This window comes from Patagioenas fasciata, chromosome 4 (genome assembly GCF_037038585.1).
Source record: "Patagioenas fasciata isolate bPatFas1 chromosome 4, bPatFas1.hap1, whole genome shotgun sequence".
NCBI classification, from domain to species: Eukaryota; Metazoa; Chordata; class Aves; order Columbiformes; family Columbidae; genus Patagioenas; species Patagioenas fasciata.
The window spans coordinates 75,230,598-75,248,178 of record NC_092523.1 but is presented as its reverse complement, the minus strand read 5'-3'; the positions used below and the strand labels follow the sequence as shown (position 1 = coordinate 75,248,178).

At 38.6% G+C, this 17,581-nt stretch overlaps 1 protein-coding gene across 5 annotated transcripts in view; it reads left to right on the top strand.

The window, feature by feature from the left end:
* Nucleotides 1-17,581, top strand: part of NPNT (nephronectin) — a 49,507-nt gene that overhangs the window by 1,353 nt on the left and 30,573 nt on the right. For 2 of the 5 annotated variants that reach the window (XM_071808225.1, XM_065836548.2), the window contains exons 2-4: nt 279-379; nt 9,459-9,509; nt 16,731-16,823. In XM_071808225.1, the coding sequence (XP_071664326.1) occupies nt 279-379; nt 9,459-9,509; nt 16,731-16,823 (245 nt within the window). Of the gene's footprint in view, nt 1-278; nt 380-9,458; nt 9,510-14,596; nt 14,628-16,730; nt 16,824-17,581 lie in introns of those variants that run through there. The other 3 variants (XM_071808227.1, XM_065836549.2, XM_071808226.1) reach the window with 2 other exon arrangements.

Sequence of the window (17,581 nt, the reverse complement as noted above, 5' to 3'; positions counted from 1 at the left end):
ATATAGCAAAGCATGTCTATTTTAAGCTTTACAAAGTTACTCTAAATATCTTTTTCCTCTTTGCCTATAGTAATTTACATTTTCTGAATTACACACAATACTAATGATCAAAATATTATAGACTCACCTTAGAAGAGTTACTGTTTTCAAAAAAAATTATATAGATCTCCATGCAGACGAGGTTTTTGCTGGTTTTTGTCTTTTGTTTTTCTTAATCTAGAACAATTTTATCTAATTCCAAAGTGTTTTACCAGATTTTTTTAAATTGTCTTTTTCAGGTGGCCCAGACAAATGGTCTTCTCCCCAGGACTGTGTCGGTTTGGGAGTAGAATTGACTGCTGCTGGGGCTGGGCCCGGTTGTCCTGGGGGCAATGCCAACGTGAGTATCATTGCTGCTGGGGCTTCTAGTCACTTGTAGTAAAGGCTTGTACACACCTAGTCACATCTTTCGCGTGTTCACACGCATCCTCACAATGCAGGGCTTTTGCACGTGTGAGTCTGAATTCATTAAAAGGATGTTGTCAGGTTAAAATTCTGTCTTTCATGAACAGTACTAAAAAGTATTGCAATCAAGCAAGGTAAAATTTAGTTAGGGCAATGAGAATTTGGGAATTTCTGTTTGTTTTTTGCTTCATTTCGTGCTGTGGTCTAATAGCTTGATGTAACACTACCCTGTGTCATGTTACAAGCACTATAAGGCAAGAACGTTTGCGTCTGTGAAGGAAACACAAATTATTGACATTTCACTTAGAAAGCTGATGGAAATGTCCCAGTTGGTGTTCAAACATTCTTTCAGTAACCTCAAACTAAGGGTACAAATACACCTGACAGCATCCTTTTAGTGGGTCACACGTGAAAGGAAACATCTCACATCTATTCTCACATCTATCTAGAATCTTTGATATAATTGCAGAATAACCAAGGAGATAAGTCTTCATCATTAACTGCAGCTTCAAAAGGTATTCTGTGGTGGCAGCAGCTAGCACTGTGTAGAAGTTAAAGTTGTTAGGAGTGTCACAGGGACCTCAGCTTGTTAAAATTACAGCCTTTGATACTGGGAACACTTGCTCATGTGCTTAACAGTGCATACATGAGTGATATCTCCCAAGCTTTTGCAGGAGTTAACCTATGAATATTGGTTCTCTTATTTATTTATCATTTAACATTTCAATGCAGATATCTGCAAACTAGATAATTTTCTGCCAAGTCATTTTTAATGCAAAGCAGATATTAAATACTATAAGTTCATTGGTGTTCAGGGCTGTGACTATAGGTGGCAGATATTAGGTAAAAGATAGAAGTAGCATTGCAATCCAACTGTAGACTCTCAGCAAAGGTTTTGTTCAAATCTGTAAACAGCAAGACTGGCTTCTTCCTTCCCAAGTGTATTGAAAACCCACAATGTTTAGTAGGTATATAAGATGACTAGTAAAAAAGCTATGTAAAGTATTTCTGGAACATAACATCCCTGGTACTGTTTTTTGATGCAGAGTTCTCAGGTTGATATCTCTTCGGCCATACTGTGAATCATTTTGATTTTTAGGGCTGTAGTTGGTAATAAGTAGTTCTTTCCCTGGGATGAGTGTTTATAGAGAAGGAAGGAGAATGTGAAATAGGCTGACTGAGGCTACTCCAGAGGTGATAGAATCTATGTCCATCTTTCATAGATTTTTTTATTTGAAAATCATCGAGCATTTAAAGGCTTAACTGGTAAGTATCAATAATTCACATTGTTTAAAACAAAACCAAATACAAACAAACAAAAACCAAACCAAACAAAAACAAACATCCCTTGCCCCCAACCAAATGTAAGAACAAAACTAAAAAAGTCCGAAACAGTAGAAGAGGCTCACAGTGACCCTCTTCTTAGACAAGTTGTCTCCTGTGTTGTGACAGTGAATTTCAGCTTACGTTTAGGTGGAAGTCAATTTCAGTTAAATCTGTCCTTCAGTTTCTCACTGTCACCAAGTCTGATTTGGGTTTGCATTTTTGTGATCTTGGGAGACAGGCACAGGATAAAGTGATACTATCAAAAGATTAATAATTAAAAGTTGAAAACAAGATCCACAATACACAGAAAGTATTTTTAAAATTTTTTACTCTTTGAATTTTGTCAATAAGTTGAATTGTAGTGCCAGCGTTTTCAGATCCCATACATCCTCTTCTAAGGCTAAAGCCAGCTGAATTCCCACTTCGTTCTACTGCACCTTATTCTCAGATTTGTTCTCCATGCACATTTCCAAGAAGTGCAGAGATGGATTTTCTGTGGTCATCTCCAATAGCTGGGACCAGACTTTCAAAAGAATACCATTATCACTTAGATGTCTAAATGCATTTTTCCCCCATTCTTTTCACACTGATAATTTTTGAATTGCTGATTCAGAAGAGTCACAGATATTTGGGTGAACGCCTCATTAAAAACTTAGCAGCTCCTTCTAGTTTTCAAAATCAAACTCTTAGCAAAATAGAGCAAGAAAATCTGCCCCAGTTGTGGGTGGTGAAAATTCCAGTCATATCACAGAGTGGGAGAGTACACTAAATGAAAGTGAATCTTTGTAGTGCTCGCAGCCAAATAGAAGATCTGTAGTTAGCTCTCCACCTTGGGAATGTGGCATTTGGTATGAAGGATTAGCCTGGCACAGAAGGCAGCATTCCTGGCCTCAAAGGAAAACTTGAGTGTTTTACTGTACAAAGGAATATCCCTGAAAAATTTCCAAAAAGCCATGCACACAATTATTTCTCTTGGTTCCTCTATAGAGAAAGGCAAACTTCTTAGTCCTGTCCCTGAAGTGAGTGGTATAAATACATGTCAGACTTTCTCTCTTTTGTTTCTAGAATAAATTGTATTTGTACAATGAAAACAAGTATAGAGTCCTGCTTAAAGATTAGTAGTGAGACCCAATTTACAAATGAGTTCAAAAAAGAAGCTATAAATATTCAGGCAATAACACTGAGCTCTTTATTAGTGAGCTTGAACTGCTTTTCTCAAACTAGTTTGAGCCATCCTTGGTATGCTTGCAAGTACTACAGCACCTTTGGACTTTCGCCTGCTTACTCATGCATGGTTTATTACGTAGGCACTGATGATCTCTGAATTTATCTTTCTGACAACAAATGTAAGGTGAGAGCCACGCTGGAGCCAGAGTGTAGCAAGAATATAGGCTCCAATATGTGGCAGGGTTATCCCAGTTTGTGGAGAGCTCTGAACCATGGTGAGCCAGTTCTGTTTAATATCTTGTGATATCAATGATCTGGATGAGGGGATTGAGTGCGCCCTCAGCAAGTTTGCAGATGACATCAAGCTGAGTAGGACTGTTGATCTGCTGGAGGGTAGGACGGTCATACAGAGGGATCTGTACTGGCTGGATCATTGGGCTGAGGCCAATTGTTTGATGCCAAGTAACAGGTCACAACCACCCCCTGCAATGCTATAAGCTTGGGAAAGAGTGGCTGGAAAGCTGCCTGGTGGAAAAGCACCTGGGGGTGTTGATTGACAGCTGGCTGAACATGAGCCAGCAGTGTGCCCAGGTGACCAAGAAGGCCAACAGCATCCTGGCTTGTATCAGGAATAGTGTGCCCAGCAGGACCAGGGAAGTGATCATCCCCTTGTACTCAGCATTGGGGATGCTGCATCTCAAATACTGTGTTCAGTTTTGGGCCCCTCACTACAACAAAGACATTGAGGTGCTGGAGAGAGTGCGGAGGAGGAAACGGAGCTGGTGAGGGTCTGGAGCACAGGTGTGATGAGGAGCGGCTGAGGGAGCTGGGGCTGTTCAGCCTGAGAACAGGAGCTGAGGGGAGACCTGATCGCTGTCTGCAACTGCCTGGAAGGAGGTTGGAGCATGGAGGGGTTGGGCTCTGCTCCCAGGTAACAAGTGGTGGGACAAGAGGAAATGGCCTCAGGTTATATCAGGGAAGGTTTAGATTGGATATTAGGAAAAAATTTTTCACCCAGAGGGTTGTCAGGCGTTGGAACTGGCTGCCCAAGGCAGTGGTTGAGTCACCATCCTGGCGGTATTTAAAAGGTGTGTAGATGTGGCACTTAGGGACATGGTTTAGTGGAGGACTTGGCACATGTTAGGTTTACAGTTGGACTCGATGATCTTAAAGGTCTTTTCCAACCTAAATGATTCTATGATTCTGTGAGTTATGGGCAAGTAATCACTAACATACCTGGATACATTTTCTGGTGTCCAGCTGAGCTGCTCCATCAAACATGCCTGGGCATGCCTTCTGCCCACAGCTATTGAGAAAAAAATGTTAGCTTAAGCCAACTGTGCAATTTAAGGCAATGGTTTAATTATGACAGAGGTTTAAGCCTAAGTCAGCTCCAATGGGGAAGGATTGTGGGACAGCTGACAACTCTAACTCATTAAGCTTTGGTAACTCAGTGCTCCTGATCTTCGATCTATAATCCATCCACAGAGATGCAGATGGAAACTGAACTGTGTTAGCTAAACTTGCTTTTGTGAAGTGTGGAGTAATTCCTTTTGTGTCCCTTGAACTGACAAAGGAGTGCACAGAGAGCATAATTGTGCTTACTGCTGTTTAGTAACGCAAGTCAGCATAACTCCACTGTCTTTTTCACTCTTATAAGTGTGTAGGAAGAAGTTGAAATCAGACCCCTCCTTTAATTTATACTCTTCCTTTAAAACATCCTCTGTCTCCAGTTAATAACTTACACCAATCAAGACTTGTACACGTAAGGAAGTGCATGTAGCTGTAACTTGCTTCCAAAGCCTGCCAGTGTCAGCTCTAACATCTCAGCTGGTATCAGTACTCTCTCTTCAGTGACGTGAAAGCACCTCCACAAATGCCCTTTCCAATTCCAGCAAATGCACTTAGAAGGTGTCTCTCCAACTGAAATAATCAAGAACTTTGAAACAGGTTGAATTTTCTTTCTTCCTTTCAGGCTGTAAACACCAAAGTGAGATCCATGTTAAGGCAACTAGATCCATTTTGCGATTGTTACAAATATACCCATCTTTTCAAAGAGGCTGAACAGATGTAACTCAAATTCATTAACATTTCCAAATCTCTTAAATTGAAAATCTATCCATACTTATTTAGTGGGCTAATCTAGATCTGGAAGGGTGGATTTATTCCATCACTAATGTTAAATTTCTGAGGTTTTGATCTGGTATGTAGACCAGGTTTATTGGTAAAACCTGGTGTACAGAAGGGCTCGTTTTGAAAGCAGCAGCAGTGGTGTTTAAACAATAACTCTTAGATCATATGAAGTCACCTCATCATTGGCAGAACTGATCCTTTACACTGATGGACTCACAACACCAGTACTTTAAAGTTAGATGTTAAATATCCCAGTTGAAATTAGTCCAGAAATCCCATTTTGTTGCCCAAACTGTGGGATTTACTTACACCATAATAATTAGTAGCTAGAGTAGTAGCTTAAGTGGGAATAATTATACAAAAACCTACTTCTGTGAAAAATGGTATGTTGATAAAGTACCTGATGAAGTGTGTGTAAAAATAGGGCTGTTTTCTTGCATTTTTATGTTATTATTGTGGACACAGCAAAACTATAACGCAGAACAAAAGTGAGAGGGTAGAAAGAGTTTCTTCTGGATTTCTTCTCATAGTAGGAGGTTTTGCCTTCTTGTGACAGAACATTTTTGGTGAGAGCAGATATCAACAGCACATTTTTAATTCATAACTCCTTTTGCATTATAAGGCAACTGTATCTGTGCTACTGAGTGTGTTGTCCTAACCCAGAACCCTTTCAGTAGGTTTTAAAGCATACAGGGAAAAACAAGTCAGGACATGCATGGTGGCATGTTTCTTGCACAAACACACTTTTCCACGTGCTAGCAGAAAAAAAATAGCATTAGAAAGTTGATTTGACTTTTTTTTCTTTTTAGTGTGTTGTTCAGCATTAATTTTCATGATTTGAAATGCCTGGGGGAAGCAAATGTCCAGCAGTGGTAGGGCTGGAGCTCAGTTCTTTGAGCTGGATGAGAAATGTTAGCTGCAGAATAGAAAACTGTCGTGTCCCCTCCTGTATTGTAGCTACTGTAGTCTAGGAGACCTGCTGAAGCCTGTTGTCTCATCTCCCTAACATGATGTGACATTATTTTGCAGGGATACTGTCTTTCTGAGCGTTTCTCAAGGAAAGGGTAATCTGGGCCTCGTTGTCCAAGTCTCTGCTAGGTCAGAGGTAGACCAAGCAGCAGGAAAGTCCTTGAAACCACTGCTGACTGACTCTCACCGTGTACAGAAATCAGCTGTGAATATATACTCACATACTGAGCTCTGGAACCTGGTTAGCGTATCAGAAAACTAAAATATGGGATAAGAGATGCACTCATTTCCTGCAGAGACTTATGTGAGAAGTAGTGTGATGCTTTTTGTTCTTCAGTATGGAAGTGGAAGTTCTTCCATTTGGTTTCCAACAGGCCATGCTAGGGGTTATCTGAAAAATAGATCTTTGTGGACATTTTTGCCAGTAACCGGTCTTGGTTCCCTGGATGTTATTTTAGAACTAATGGTCTGCCTGCCTTGCTTTTAGCTAAGCTAGCTTACAGATATCTCTGTAGTTCTTTCAAAAGCCATAAAAATGGTTTCCATGTGCTTGTGTCTTCCGTGAACAAGATACACCTGCTTTGTACTTGGCTGTATGTCCGTTTGTAATTGATTTGTATGCTTGTTGTATGTAGTCAAGGCACACTAAAGATGTAGGCTGCCTTTTGCTTCAGAATTTCAGCTGCAGTTTAACAGCAAAGAGCTATAGAAGAAGATATTACTTAAACATAATTTAAAAGGTTAAGCAAGTTGGTTTTTGTTGTGGTTTTTTTTTTTATTTTTTTTTAAGAAAAACAGTATAAACCGGCTTCAGTTCCTATTCTGCATTACAGTTTGGACAACTCCTTTGCTAGAGGTGATGGCAAAAATGGTTCCTTTTGCTGTGTACACATAGGTACAAAACAGAAGGTTGGATCTGCAGCTTCTAGAAGTGGATGCAGATCTACCATCAAATCCCCTGTTGGCATGAGTCTGCATGACTTCGGCAGTCAGCAGGAATACTTTGCAATTTTGTCTGGTGGACAGAAAGTTTGACCAACAGAAAAGATGCTGAACAGGAATAAAATCCCAGTGATCATGGAGTTTACAAGCAGTGATGTTATTTGATTACTTCACTCATTTCCATGTTAAATTCTCCTTAAATGATAACAAAGTCTATAAAGTCTGTCTTGAGGAGTTGTGAAGATGAGTGCACTCTTTCAGTGTTCAACTGTTGTAACTCCATCTGGTTATCTCCTTATGCTGAGGTTCAAGTTGTTCTGCTTAGAGAGCAACACTAGAGTAAGTCAGCAAAGTAGTTTCTCACCACCTTACACCAAACCCATGACAATTGGCTTAAAAGCCCAAGGACAGAGCCGTCAAGAAGTTATACAGTAACATAACCCGTTAGCAGAAGTGTAAGTCAAGCCATCAGTTTACATCTCTCCTTAGCATTGCATCATTAAAAACTTTAATTGAAGGATGTGAGGTTAGCATTTAGATTTAGTTAAACCTAGTACAAAGCGTAGTATTTTGAGAGGTTCTTAAGAGGACCAACAAGAGAGAAAGGGGCACTTGTACAAGCTGGTGTAGCAGCTGCATAACCAAATGCTTTGCTGGGGACTGTGCATGCTGCTGCCTTCTTACAACAGTTGTGAAGAAACTTACACTGTCTGTGCTGCTGCTTCTGTCCTAATGAGCTTAAAGACTGTGTATCTGTACTGTGCAATCTGTTTTCAGAGGTACGAGGTGGCGGGAGCTGGGGGGAAAGGGGGCTGTGCTCTCATTGATGCCCAGTGGGAGATTTTGTATAACCAGTGATAACGTTGATGGGAGTTTACCCATATAAATCATCTTGTACATCAATGGGAGAAGAGGCCATGAGCTGCTTGGGGCTTCTGTTTCTTGCACATAACAATGCTTTCAGTGGAAGTGGCAATTCTGTATAGTCCTGGATGCACAAAAATAAACCATTATTTTGTCAATAATGAGCCATGAAAATACTGGTTCCCAGGGGGCTGACCCACTAGTAGAACCTCCTTAAAGTCAATAAGAGTTTTGTAACTGAATTTGTGGTTGCAGGAATACAATTTGTATTAATGCATTGTGTTGGCAGTGTTTAATTAATACTGATATGCATCAAGTCCACTACTTATAAAATGGGTGATAACTTTGTGCATCCCTGGTACTTTTCAAAGAAAAGACCTTTTATACAGAATTGCAATACTGCTTTAATACTGCTCTGCAAGAAAAAAATGAGGTTTTGCTATTTTTATTCAGTTTGGTTATTTTTTTTCAATTTAGAAGCTTTATGCTTTTAAAGCAGTTATGACTTTACTACGTTAAAGATACAGTATCCTTTTTTACTTCTCCACTGCATCCCTCCTGTACTATATACATAGAATAGTAGTTTTGCAGTACATTTTTTACCAAGGAAATCCCAACAGTAATGTGATTTGACCATTTACAACCATAGTATATTCGTATTTGGAGCTTTTCTCAAAGACCAGTGACAGCTTGGGGAGCCTCCTCCACTGTAATAAATGCTAAAGGACTTTCTGGTTAAAACTGGTTTAAACCAATGTAAGTTCCAGTCATAGTACACCCTTAAGTGTAGGTCACATAGTACTCAAAATACAAAGAGCTGCTGTTGCTTAAGTCCCAGTCTTTTATAATAAGGCTATGTAGCCTAACAAGCTATGCTGCTAACATGATTTTTATTGGCAGTTAAATTGATTTAAAATAAGCCTGAAACATTAATCTGTATTTCCATCTTATTTAACTTTGGTAGCATATCTAGTTTCATATGGTAGTAAGAGCTAAAAAGGTCTCTAAGCATTAGTTTTAATTTAGATGACATTCAAAATTTAAACATTATAAAAATGACCTGTAAATTTATATGCCTGTGTGTTTATTGATTGCACATGTTTGGGTACTTATAAATGGGTGTAATTTAATTACTCTCAAATTAGCATCCAGATGTTAAACCTTTACGTTTGCTCTGTGGAGATGCAGCCTTAAAAAATCCACCTATATTATAATGGAAGGATACTGTCTCTTTAAGAATAGCATTTATGTTCTGTTGATAGAAGCGTTGAACCTAAACCATGAAACGTGAGAATTTTTACAACTACATACCATATGAAACATGACAAAGTGTAGCTCCTTAACTGATTGAATAAGAATAGCATCACGTCATTATATTGAATTATTCTTACGTATCAGAATGTGTTGGTTAAAGCTCATAATGAAATACTGATGTAAGGTATTTCCATTTTTAAATGTGTACCAGAATTTTGTTTTATTTCAGAAAGGCTCTGAATGTTCAATGTGTGTAAGACTCCAGGAATGTAACAAGTTGATAAAAACCCCAGCCAAGTCCATCCTCCTTACAGAAAAAAAAAAGCTGGAATTTCTTTTTTTGGATATTTGTTTTGCAGCTTTCTACGTCTTAAGGCAGAGAATAGCCAGCCTAAGGTGCCAACCCAAAGGTTAGCTGAACATATTTCTTGAAATAATTTTGACAAGGTTATGACTTGGAGTTATGCCCTCTAAGTCGTGAGTTTATGTGAAAACTATAATACGTGACAAGAAGATGTAGATGTGCTTTTCTTTTTTTTTCCTTTTTTAAACATTTGATTTGGGGAAGATGAGGGGTGAAGGAGATTAACAGGGCTGTTTTATGCCAGTCGCTTACTTGATGAGGTACTTAATTTCTAAACTGTTGCACTTTTCCCTTTTCACTCTTTTTCTTAACCCTCAAGCCCCAGGCAATATTTTTCCTTCCTGTGAATTGTTTATACTCCCAGCATCATATTTACAAGCTGTCAGACTTAGGAGGCCTAATCTGCTTTCCCAGCATTGAATCATGTGTGGTGGGAGGTTACTTTGGGGTGGCTGAAGCACTTATTGCCCCCCATTGCCTGCTTTGCACCTCCAGTATAGGTTGTCATTCCCACAACAGGGAAACTTTCCAGCAGTGTACAACCTGGTACGTTAGAGCAAAATAAAATCAGCACTAGTTTACAGTGGTACCCAGGGCTGTCCTCTGCTGCTGCTCAGGAATTGATGTGCCTTGTTTGCTTATCCCTGTGGCTGGAGCACCAGTCTTCAGAAACGGGAGCAGAGCAAGCAGCTGTTCACCTCTCTGTGAAAGTCGGCTTTGCTACCGTGACACACAAGTTACTCTGCTGAAGCCAGTGAGTTTTAAATTCTATTAAAATTAAAATTCTATTAAACAAAACAGCAATAGGGCCCAGTTTATTTTCTGCCACCACACATAGGCACACTCCTGCTCGCCTGCTCCTACCTGCTGGAATTCAGTAGACACACAGAAAGATTCAGGTAACGAAGAGGCGTTTGAGATGATAAAGCACCATTCTTTCACTAATTATCATGAGCCACTTGAACTGCAATCATGAAAAGCTTGACAGAGCATGAAATATTTCTTGCTTTTCTAATTTTGCCTTGTGTTGGATCAAATTTTCACTGATATTGAAACAGTATTTGAGTGCAAAAGGGTTAGATTAACTTTCACTGACTTCCTGAAATCCTGTTGATGTCAGTGTTACTCATACTTAAGTTGTGCGTGCTTTTAAGTGCTGTTCTGAATAGCAAGGCATTCATGAACCAGGGTCTGGATTTGTGTACGCGGTTTAGAAATGCATTTGGCAGCAGTCGTAGGCAAGCGAAGAATTCACTGCAATGAATAGCCCACACTGGCTGCGGTTTGTCATGTTAATGTGCTGTTACTGGAATCATATGTGCAAACTGAGTAACTGATTTACCCAGGCAAATGTAGTGGTTGCGCATGAAAAATTAGGAGCCACTTACTTAATGGAACTTACGTTTTACACAGAAGCTTAAGCATGTATTTTGACGTTTGTTACAAATAAGTGCAAATAATTTGTGAAAAAATATTCAGGCATTAGATCCTAACATTTTATCTGATGACATTATCAGTCTCTAGTTAACAGAAGTTGGTCAAGGACATTTATTATCTTTCGAAAAATAGGATAAGGAATGTTTTGCATATGAAATTATCTGAGAATTAATACCCAGTTGCCCTAGTCAGGCTTATTAAGCTCTGCAGAGATATATGTTGTGGCTGCTAACATACTTAATTTGGGAAGCAAAGTTATTTCTTCAGAAGTAGTTCTGTAATGTGAGTTACAGGCATGACATGTTTTTACCACCTACTGGTAACTGTGGTAGGTTAAGTTTTATGCATTCTCCTGCATTTGTATGTAGTTGAACAAAACAGAAATGTGTAACTCTGAAAGAGCTGCAGTGATTTATTTTACAAGTTAGCTCATACCTTTAGGTCCTAGATCAAAATTACTCTGAATAAGGCAGATTTGTTTTCCAGAGTGTGTGTTTATACAATTACATAATTTGCAAAGAATTGCAGAAAAGTAAATAGAAATAGATGTGAGCTGAAGTACAGATCTTGACGTTGTGGTCTGTTAATACCACAGGAAAAACCACCGGTTCCAGGTGAAGGACAAAGCATAGACGAGAGCTTGTTTCACCAACACGCAAGTCTTCTTATAAAGTTGACACTTGGGAACGTACGTAGTTATCTTAAGATTGGGAGTCTGCTGTGTATTCAGCAATGTAAGGTGATCCAGTAGAGGTTTGTGAGGCTGACTAGTATGTAATCACCTCTGGGTTGAAGCACGAATTAATTTCTGTGTTTGGGCAAACAGAATTTTAAGGAGCTGTGATTCAGAGTCAGAATAAATAAGGGGCTATGTGTAACTTGGGAAGAGAGGGCAGAAGCAAGGCCACTTAAGCATGTGGCCGGCATAGTTTCTTTCAGATGCTGGTATTCTTATGCATGTTTTTAGCCTTTGGAGAGGTGAAAATAGAAGTTCAAGGACAGGTTGAACATCAGCAGTCTGTCATTTTCAGGCAGATTTGAATGGAGGGATGCAGAAAGAACAATCAAAGGGCAACTTCTGTCAATGAGAGAGTCTTGTGGGCATTACACAAGAAAAAAGATGCAAGGGATAAGAAAAAACTATTAAGGAACAGAAAGGACGTGGAAAACCAGATAAAAATAATTTAAGAATTATACACAAAATTATATCCAAGGCTGTTTTGATGGAAGATGCAGCTAGGAGTGTTAGAAAACCCAATAAGAGTTAAATTGATAGAGATACTCCACCAGGAAAGCTCAGGGATTTCCATTGTTTGCCACAAATGAAGAGGAGGAGTTAGGCAGGTAGGAACCAGGCAGTACAACCGTCTGGTTTGGACTCCACAAAACAGTGCTTGATAATCAAGTAATAAGTCATTAACATGAAAATTGTAAATGAGAAAGAATAGAGGGGACAGCATGTGGTGGTCACCCCTGTCCTCAAAAGGTGGGCAACTTGGTGCAGGGGAACTGACAAAACTGGAGAGGGACTCGCAAAGGGAACTGTGTGCAGGGAGAAAATACAGATGAAATTAAAAAAACCTGACATTATAGACCCATAATAAATTGAATGAATGTGTTTTTAATTTATTGCGTTTATGCAGCAATTAAAAAATAACAGTTCAGAATGGTTGAGTCAGGCTCATACAGCATTAGTGACTGAGAAGATGGGTGGCTTCTGGCTTTCACAGGAGCATAACACGTGCTGACAGCATGTGCATTTCACTAGGAATTCCTTCTCCTTTTCTCCCACACCTTAAAAGAAAGAAAAAACCAACCCTGAACTCAAACCACTCACTCATGTTTCAGTTCCTTTTATTATTTTTACAAGAAATAGAATTTGCCCTGAAATTTAGGTGAGATTTAAATGTGGTATTTATCGTCTTGTTTTTGAGGGAAAGGTAGTTTTTGCCAAACTTTAAAATAGATTTATGGGTAAATAAAAAGCTGTAAGAATACCTTCCTTGACTCTGAAGTTGGTGGGAACCCAGACAGAGCAAGTCTTCACATCTGCCCCTCCAAAAAAAATGAACAAACTAAAATGAATAATCATGAGATCAGAGTTTATTTCTAATACCTCTTGAATGAACTGGGCAACAAAGTGAAATGGAAAGTTTAGTTGTAGTTTATTCTATGGCCTAGATAAATAAGCGGCAGTTGGCTAATTGTGAAGATAGCTGCGCTTAGGATTTCTTTCTGTCTCAGTCCACATTACTACCCAACGGGAGTGCCAGCTTAATGCTTCCAGAGAGAAATCCTTGGACAAATAGTAGGTCTTTGTTGAGATTGATTCAACAAGAAGTTAGCAGTTTTGTTTTTAGTGGCAAGCTTGTCTGTAGCAGTGAATCTTCAACTCCTGTTTAAAGCAATTACTATTATAAAGCGTAGGAAGTTTTTTGCCTCTTTTGGCAACCTTTTCAGACTCTACAAATGGCTTGATGAGTGGCTTCGTTCCTGAGAGGAGATGCTGTGGAATGGATCTGTGGTGGTGACTGAGTTACAGATGTTGTGGCGCTTGCTCTAAAGCACTTTTCTCCTGCGTATAGAGATCCCTCAGTTGTAACATTGTATTGAATTTCAGCAGCTGTGCATAAATAAGATGTGTAATACTTAAGTAGCCAAAGTGCACAGAATGTACTCTAATAAACAGGATTTCTTCAAGTACATTATTTGGCAGCAGACGTAGGTTTTCAGATACCTGTTTAATGTGCAAATAAGGCATTGTATGATGCTTTGACCTTATGGATAGGGGTTTGCTAACTTTCCTTATGGTAGCAGAGATTTTTGAGCTGCACGCTGCTGAGGGGCTGAGATCTCCTTTAACTAAGACATTTAAAAACAAGAGAGAGATATCTGTCATGTGATTTAAGTGCATTTCGTAATTGTATCTTGAGACTAGGATGTAAACTAGATTAGGAGTTACTTGTATGTCATACAAGACATTAAAAACTGCATAATATGGAGCTAAGTTTGAGATATGTTGGACTAGATGATCTCTTGAAGATCCCACAGATCCAACTGCTTGATTTAATAACATGGCCTATGTTACATGTTTCATATATGTAGACAATTGTATGATATTTGTTTTAAACAAACGCTAATACATAATTTATTGTCTATAATAGTACAATATCTGACCTACTTGGTTAACTGAGAGAATTAAGCAAAACATCTGATTCCTAATACAAACGTATTTGACATTCTGAATTAGAGGAACATGTTCATTTCTAAATGAAATTTAAATCTCATTTATTTTGTTACTGAATTTAATGAGGCTTTTCATCTTCAAGTGTGAGGTCTTTTTTTTCTGTCTGAGCTGCTGCTAATTTACAGTCTGTGCAATTGAGGGAGGGACCAAGGCTTCGAAAAAGTCAGCTAAACTAAAGTTGCCACAGGTTCAACTACTGGACTTTAACGCTTCACACAAAGCTGATCCCATGGTGCTTTGTGTTTTTTAAAGCGTTATTACCTAACACTGTCCCACTCCACAATATGGATTTTCTTTAAAGTGCTGTTGAAACTTCATGGAATCTTTCAAAAACATATTTCTAGTCATTCCTGTTTCTGTACTGTAGTTCAGATCACATCTTTTTCCCCAGTGTCTTCAAAGTCATGAAGTTGGTCTTCATCGTCTTCATTTTGCTGCCATCACCTCTAATTAGTCTTGGGTCTATGACGTCAGGAAGATGTGAGTGTCAGTGTCTAAATGAGCTCTTACCAAAAGATCTTTTTCTGTTTATGACTACAGTAATTGTGTTCAAGTACAATGTTCTAGAAGGTTTTAGTGACATATCAGTTGTTTTTCTGTCAAATCTGTCTGTTACCCAAGGGCGTGCATTTTGAAACATACATTTTAGTAGTCTAAGTAGCCCCTTTCCCTAATGCTTTAACAAAGAGATGTTTCTGAATCTGAATCCCATTTCTTTGTTGCTGGACAGTGTTTATTGGAAAAAAAAACCCGAACTTCAACTAGAAACATCCTTCTCTGTTGCCTTTTAAGATATTCCTTAAGACATTTGTCAGAAGGGGGCTGCACCGTTGTGTTAGGATGATCCCATCGAGAGCAGTGCTGTAGATTTCAAACAAGGTATGATGCTCTCAGAGGAAATCACTGACCATGTATATATGTATGTGAATGTTTAAACAAAAAAATACCCTGATAATGAGGGACAAATGTAGTCCTAAAACTGGAACAAACTCGTCCTACACTAAGTTTCTTCTGTAGATGCATTTGTGGGAACTGGTGATTCTTGATGCTTTCAATCTTATGGAAAAGATTTTAGAACATCAGAGGTGTATTAGCATAGTTCTTCCACAACCAAAACAAATTTATTGTTTCTGTTTTGATTTTGTTTATTCAGCCCTGTTGAAGAGCTTGGCTGGAATGCAAGCCACATTTTTGAGTGCCTTCTGACAGATTTCGGTTAAATTACATCCTTAATGTATCCAGTTTTATGATACAGCCTGTTGTCAGATTCATTAATATTGCAGCTGGATCTAGTTAGTTGGTTTGCGGATTCCAAATGATACTGTTTAAAAAATGAACTTAAAGCCAGGGTAAATAGTAAATCCTGATTAGAGTATTCAAGTTCTGCCAGTCTTGCTTGAACAGTAGAATTTTGTGTCTGCAGTTTCTCATACAATGATAAACAACATTTTAGAGCATAGTAAATAGTTTAATTTTCCAGTAGGTTGAAACAATATGTTTACTAATAGAAAGACATTTCTAATAAAAAAGACTTGGAAAAGTTGTTTAAAATTTTCAGCTTTAAAGTGGTTTCCAGACTTTTGCAGGATTTGTTGTGCTCTGAAAGTTCTTGTTAGCTAATCCTACATCAGTAGAAATACATTTGTGCATGAATTCTTCTATTCAAAAGCAATGCTTATTCTATTATTGAAGTTTTAAGTTAGTGTTATGAATTTTATTGGTATTCCATTGAGAGAAGTACCAAAAACCAGCTTCCTATCTATTACTTATTGGAGTTCTGTATTTATGCTTCATTTGGAGAATTAGAAATTACCTGGCAAATGTGACTCTGGAAGCAGAACAGACCATCAAGTTCACATTCTGAGATTGGCTCTGTACAGCAGACTGAGTAATAAATGCTTGGAATGTTCTGGGTAGAAGTGGCTTGGATGTGTGCAGTGCTAAAGCAGCATGTAACAGTCAGTGCTGCTTTTACTTTTACTCTTGTCCTTTTTTCATCCAAAAGAAAAAAAAGTCATTCCTGTGCTAGAATCCAATCGCCCAAAAGGGAGAGATTCAGGCAAAGCATTGCTTAATAAGCAGGTAAAGAGCGTTGCTTTATAGAGGAGAACTGTGAATGCACAGATTTGTGCTACTGCCTGCCAGTGACTGAACGATGACTTTGTTTGTATGTCGCCTGTGACATGGATGTATGCATTTTCCATATAGCTGGGGTGTATTTCGCTTTTACCCAGCTCAGTGGCATGAATGGTAGTACATACATGCACAGATACAGCAAGTGAAGGCACAGCGCCAGCTTACTGATTAGGTGTTAAGAGGGTTTCATATCCCAGAAACAGCACAACGTAGTGGTGTGCAAAAATAGACTGCTAACGAGTATCTCACTCTTCCCACATGAATTGGGGTGGTGTTTACTTTTGCAAGTGCACCTGATGTTTGAACAGTGCTATTTGAAGCCAGTAATGATGCTGGAGGGAGGAACATAAACGGTACTGTTTGTTAGGTCGTTGCCATTTATTTCAAAGTAAAGCACTGTTAGCTGTGGATGGAGTGGAAGGATAACGACTATTCATCTATTTGCAGCTATATGCCAGCCAGGATGCAAACACGGCGAATGTGTTGGGCCAAACAAGTGCAAGTGCCACCCGGGATACACTGGAAAAACCTGCAACCAAGGTAAGACAGTCAAGTCCAAGAAAGAGAATTTCTTCTTGAAATCACAGAACGTGTGATGGTATAAAGATCATAAATAGAGTTGTAATATGTGATTTGTTAGATTTTGATGCCCAAGACATATTCACATACAAAGGTATCTCAATAAGACTGTGTTCTTTTCCAGTTGTCTCAGCCTACAGAAAAAGTTAATAAGTTTTTGGAGCACTGAGGAAGTATGATAGAAAATTTAGAACTTTGTTGTTCAAAGATGCACCGTGATGTTTGCTAACCTTCTTTTGACATGTTCATGTTAGAGTGAATTATTTTCTTTAAAAATAGATACGTATTTATATTCAGATTTACTAATCCTTCCCGAACTGATGTGGAAATGAATGTTGTATTTTTCAGTTTTAAGTCCATTTATTCTGTCATCTCTCACATTACCCTGTCTCCTTTTCCTTTTACTCTGGGCAGACATTTTAAAGCTAGAGTTGTTATTATTTTATTATTCTACACCTGCTTTGGTCAGTCTGGAACTTTTTCAGATGACATTGCAGTGAACTGACAGTTATGTGTATATGTAATAATTATTCTGTGTACTGATTACTTTAACAATATCAAAAGAATGCTGTGCAGATTGCTGGAGGCTGCAGTCTTAAACTAAAATATTCACTTTCCACTCAATGCTAAGGAAGGAAAAAATTGTGGTGATAAAGGATTAAAGGAAGCCTTTTAGGTGGTGTTGCTCAAATATTCTTGCATGGTATTGGTGGCAAAGT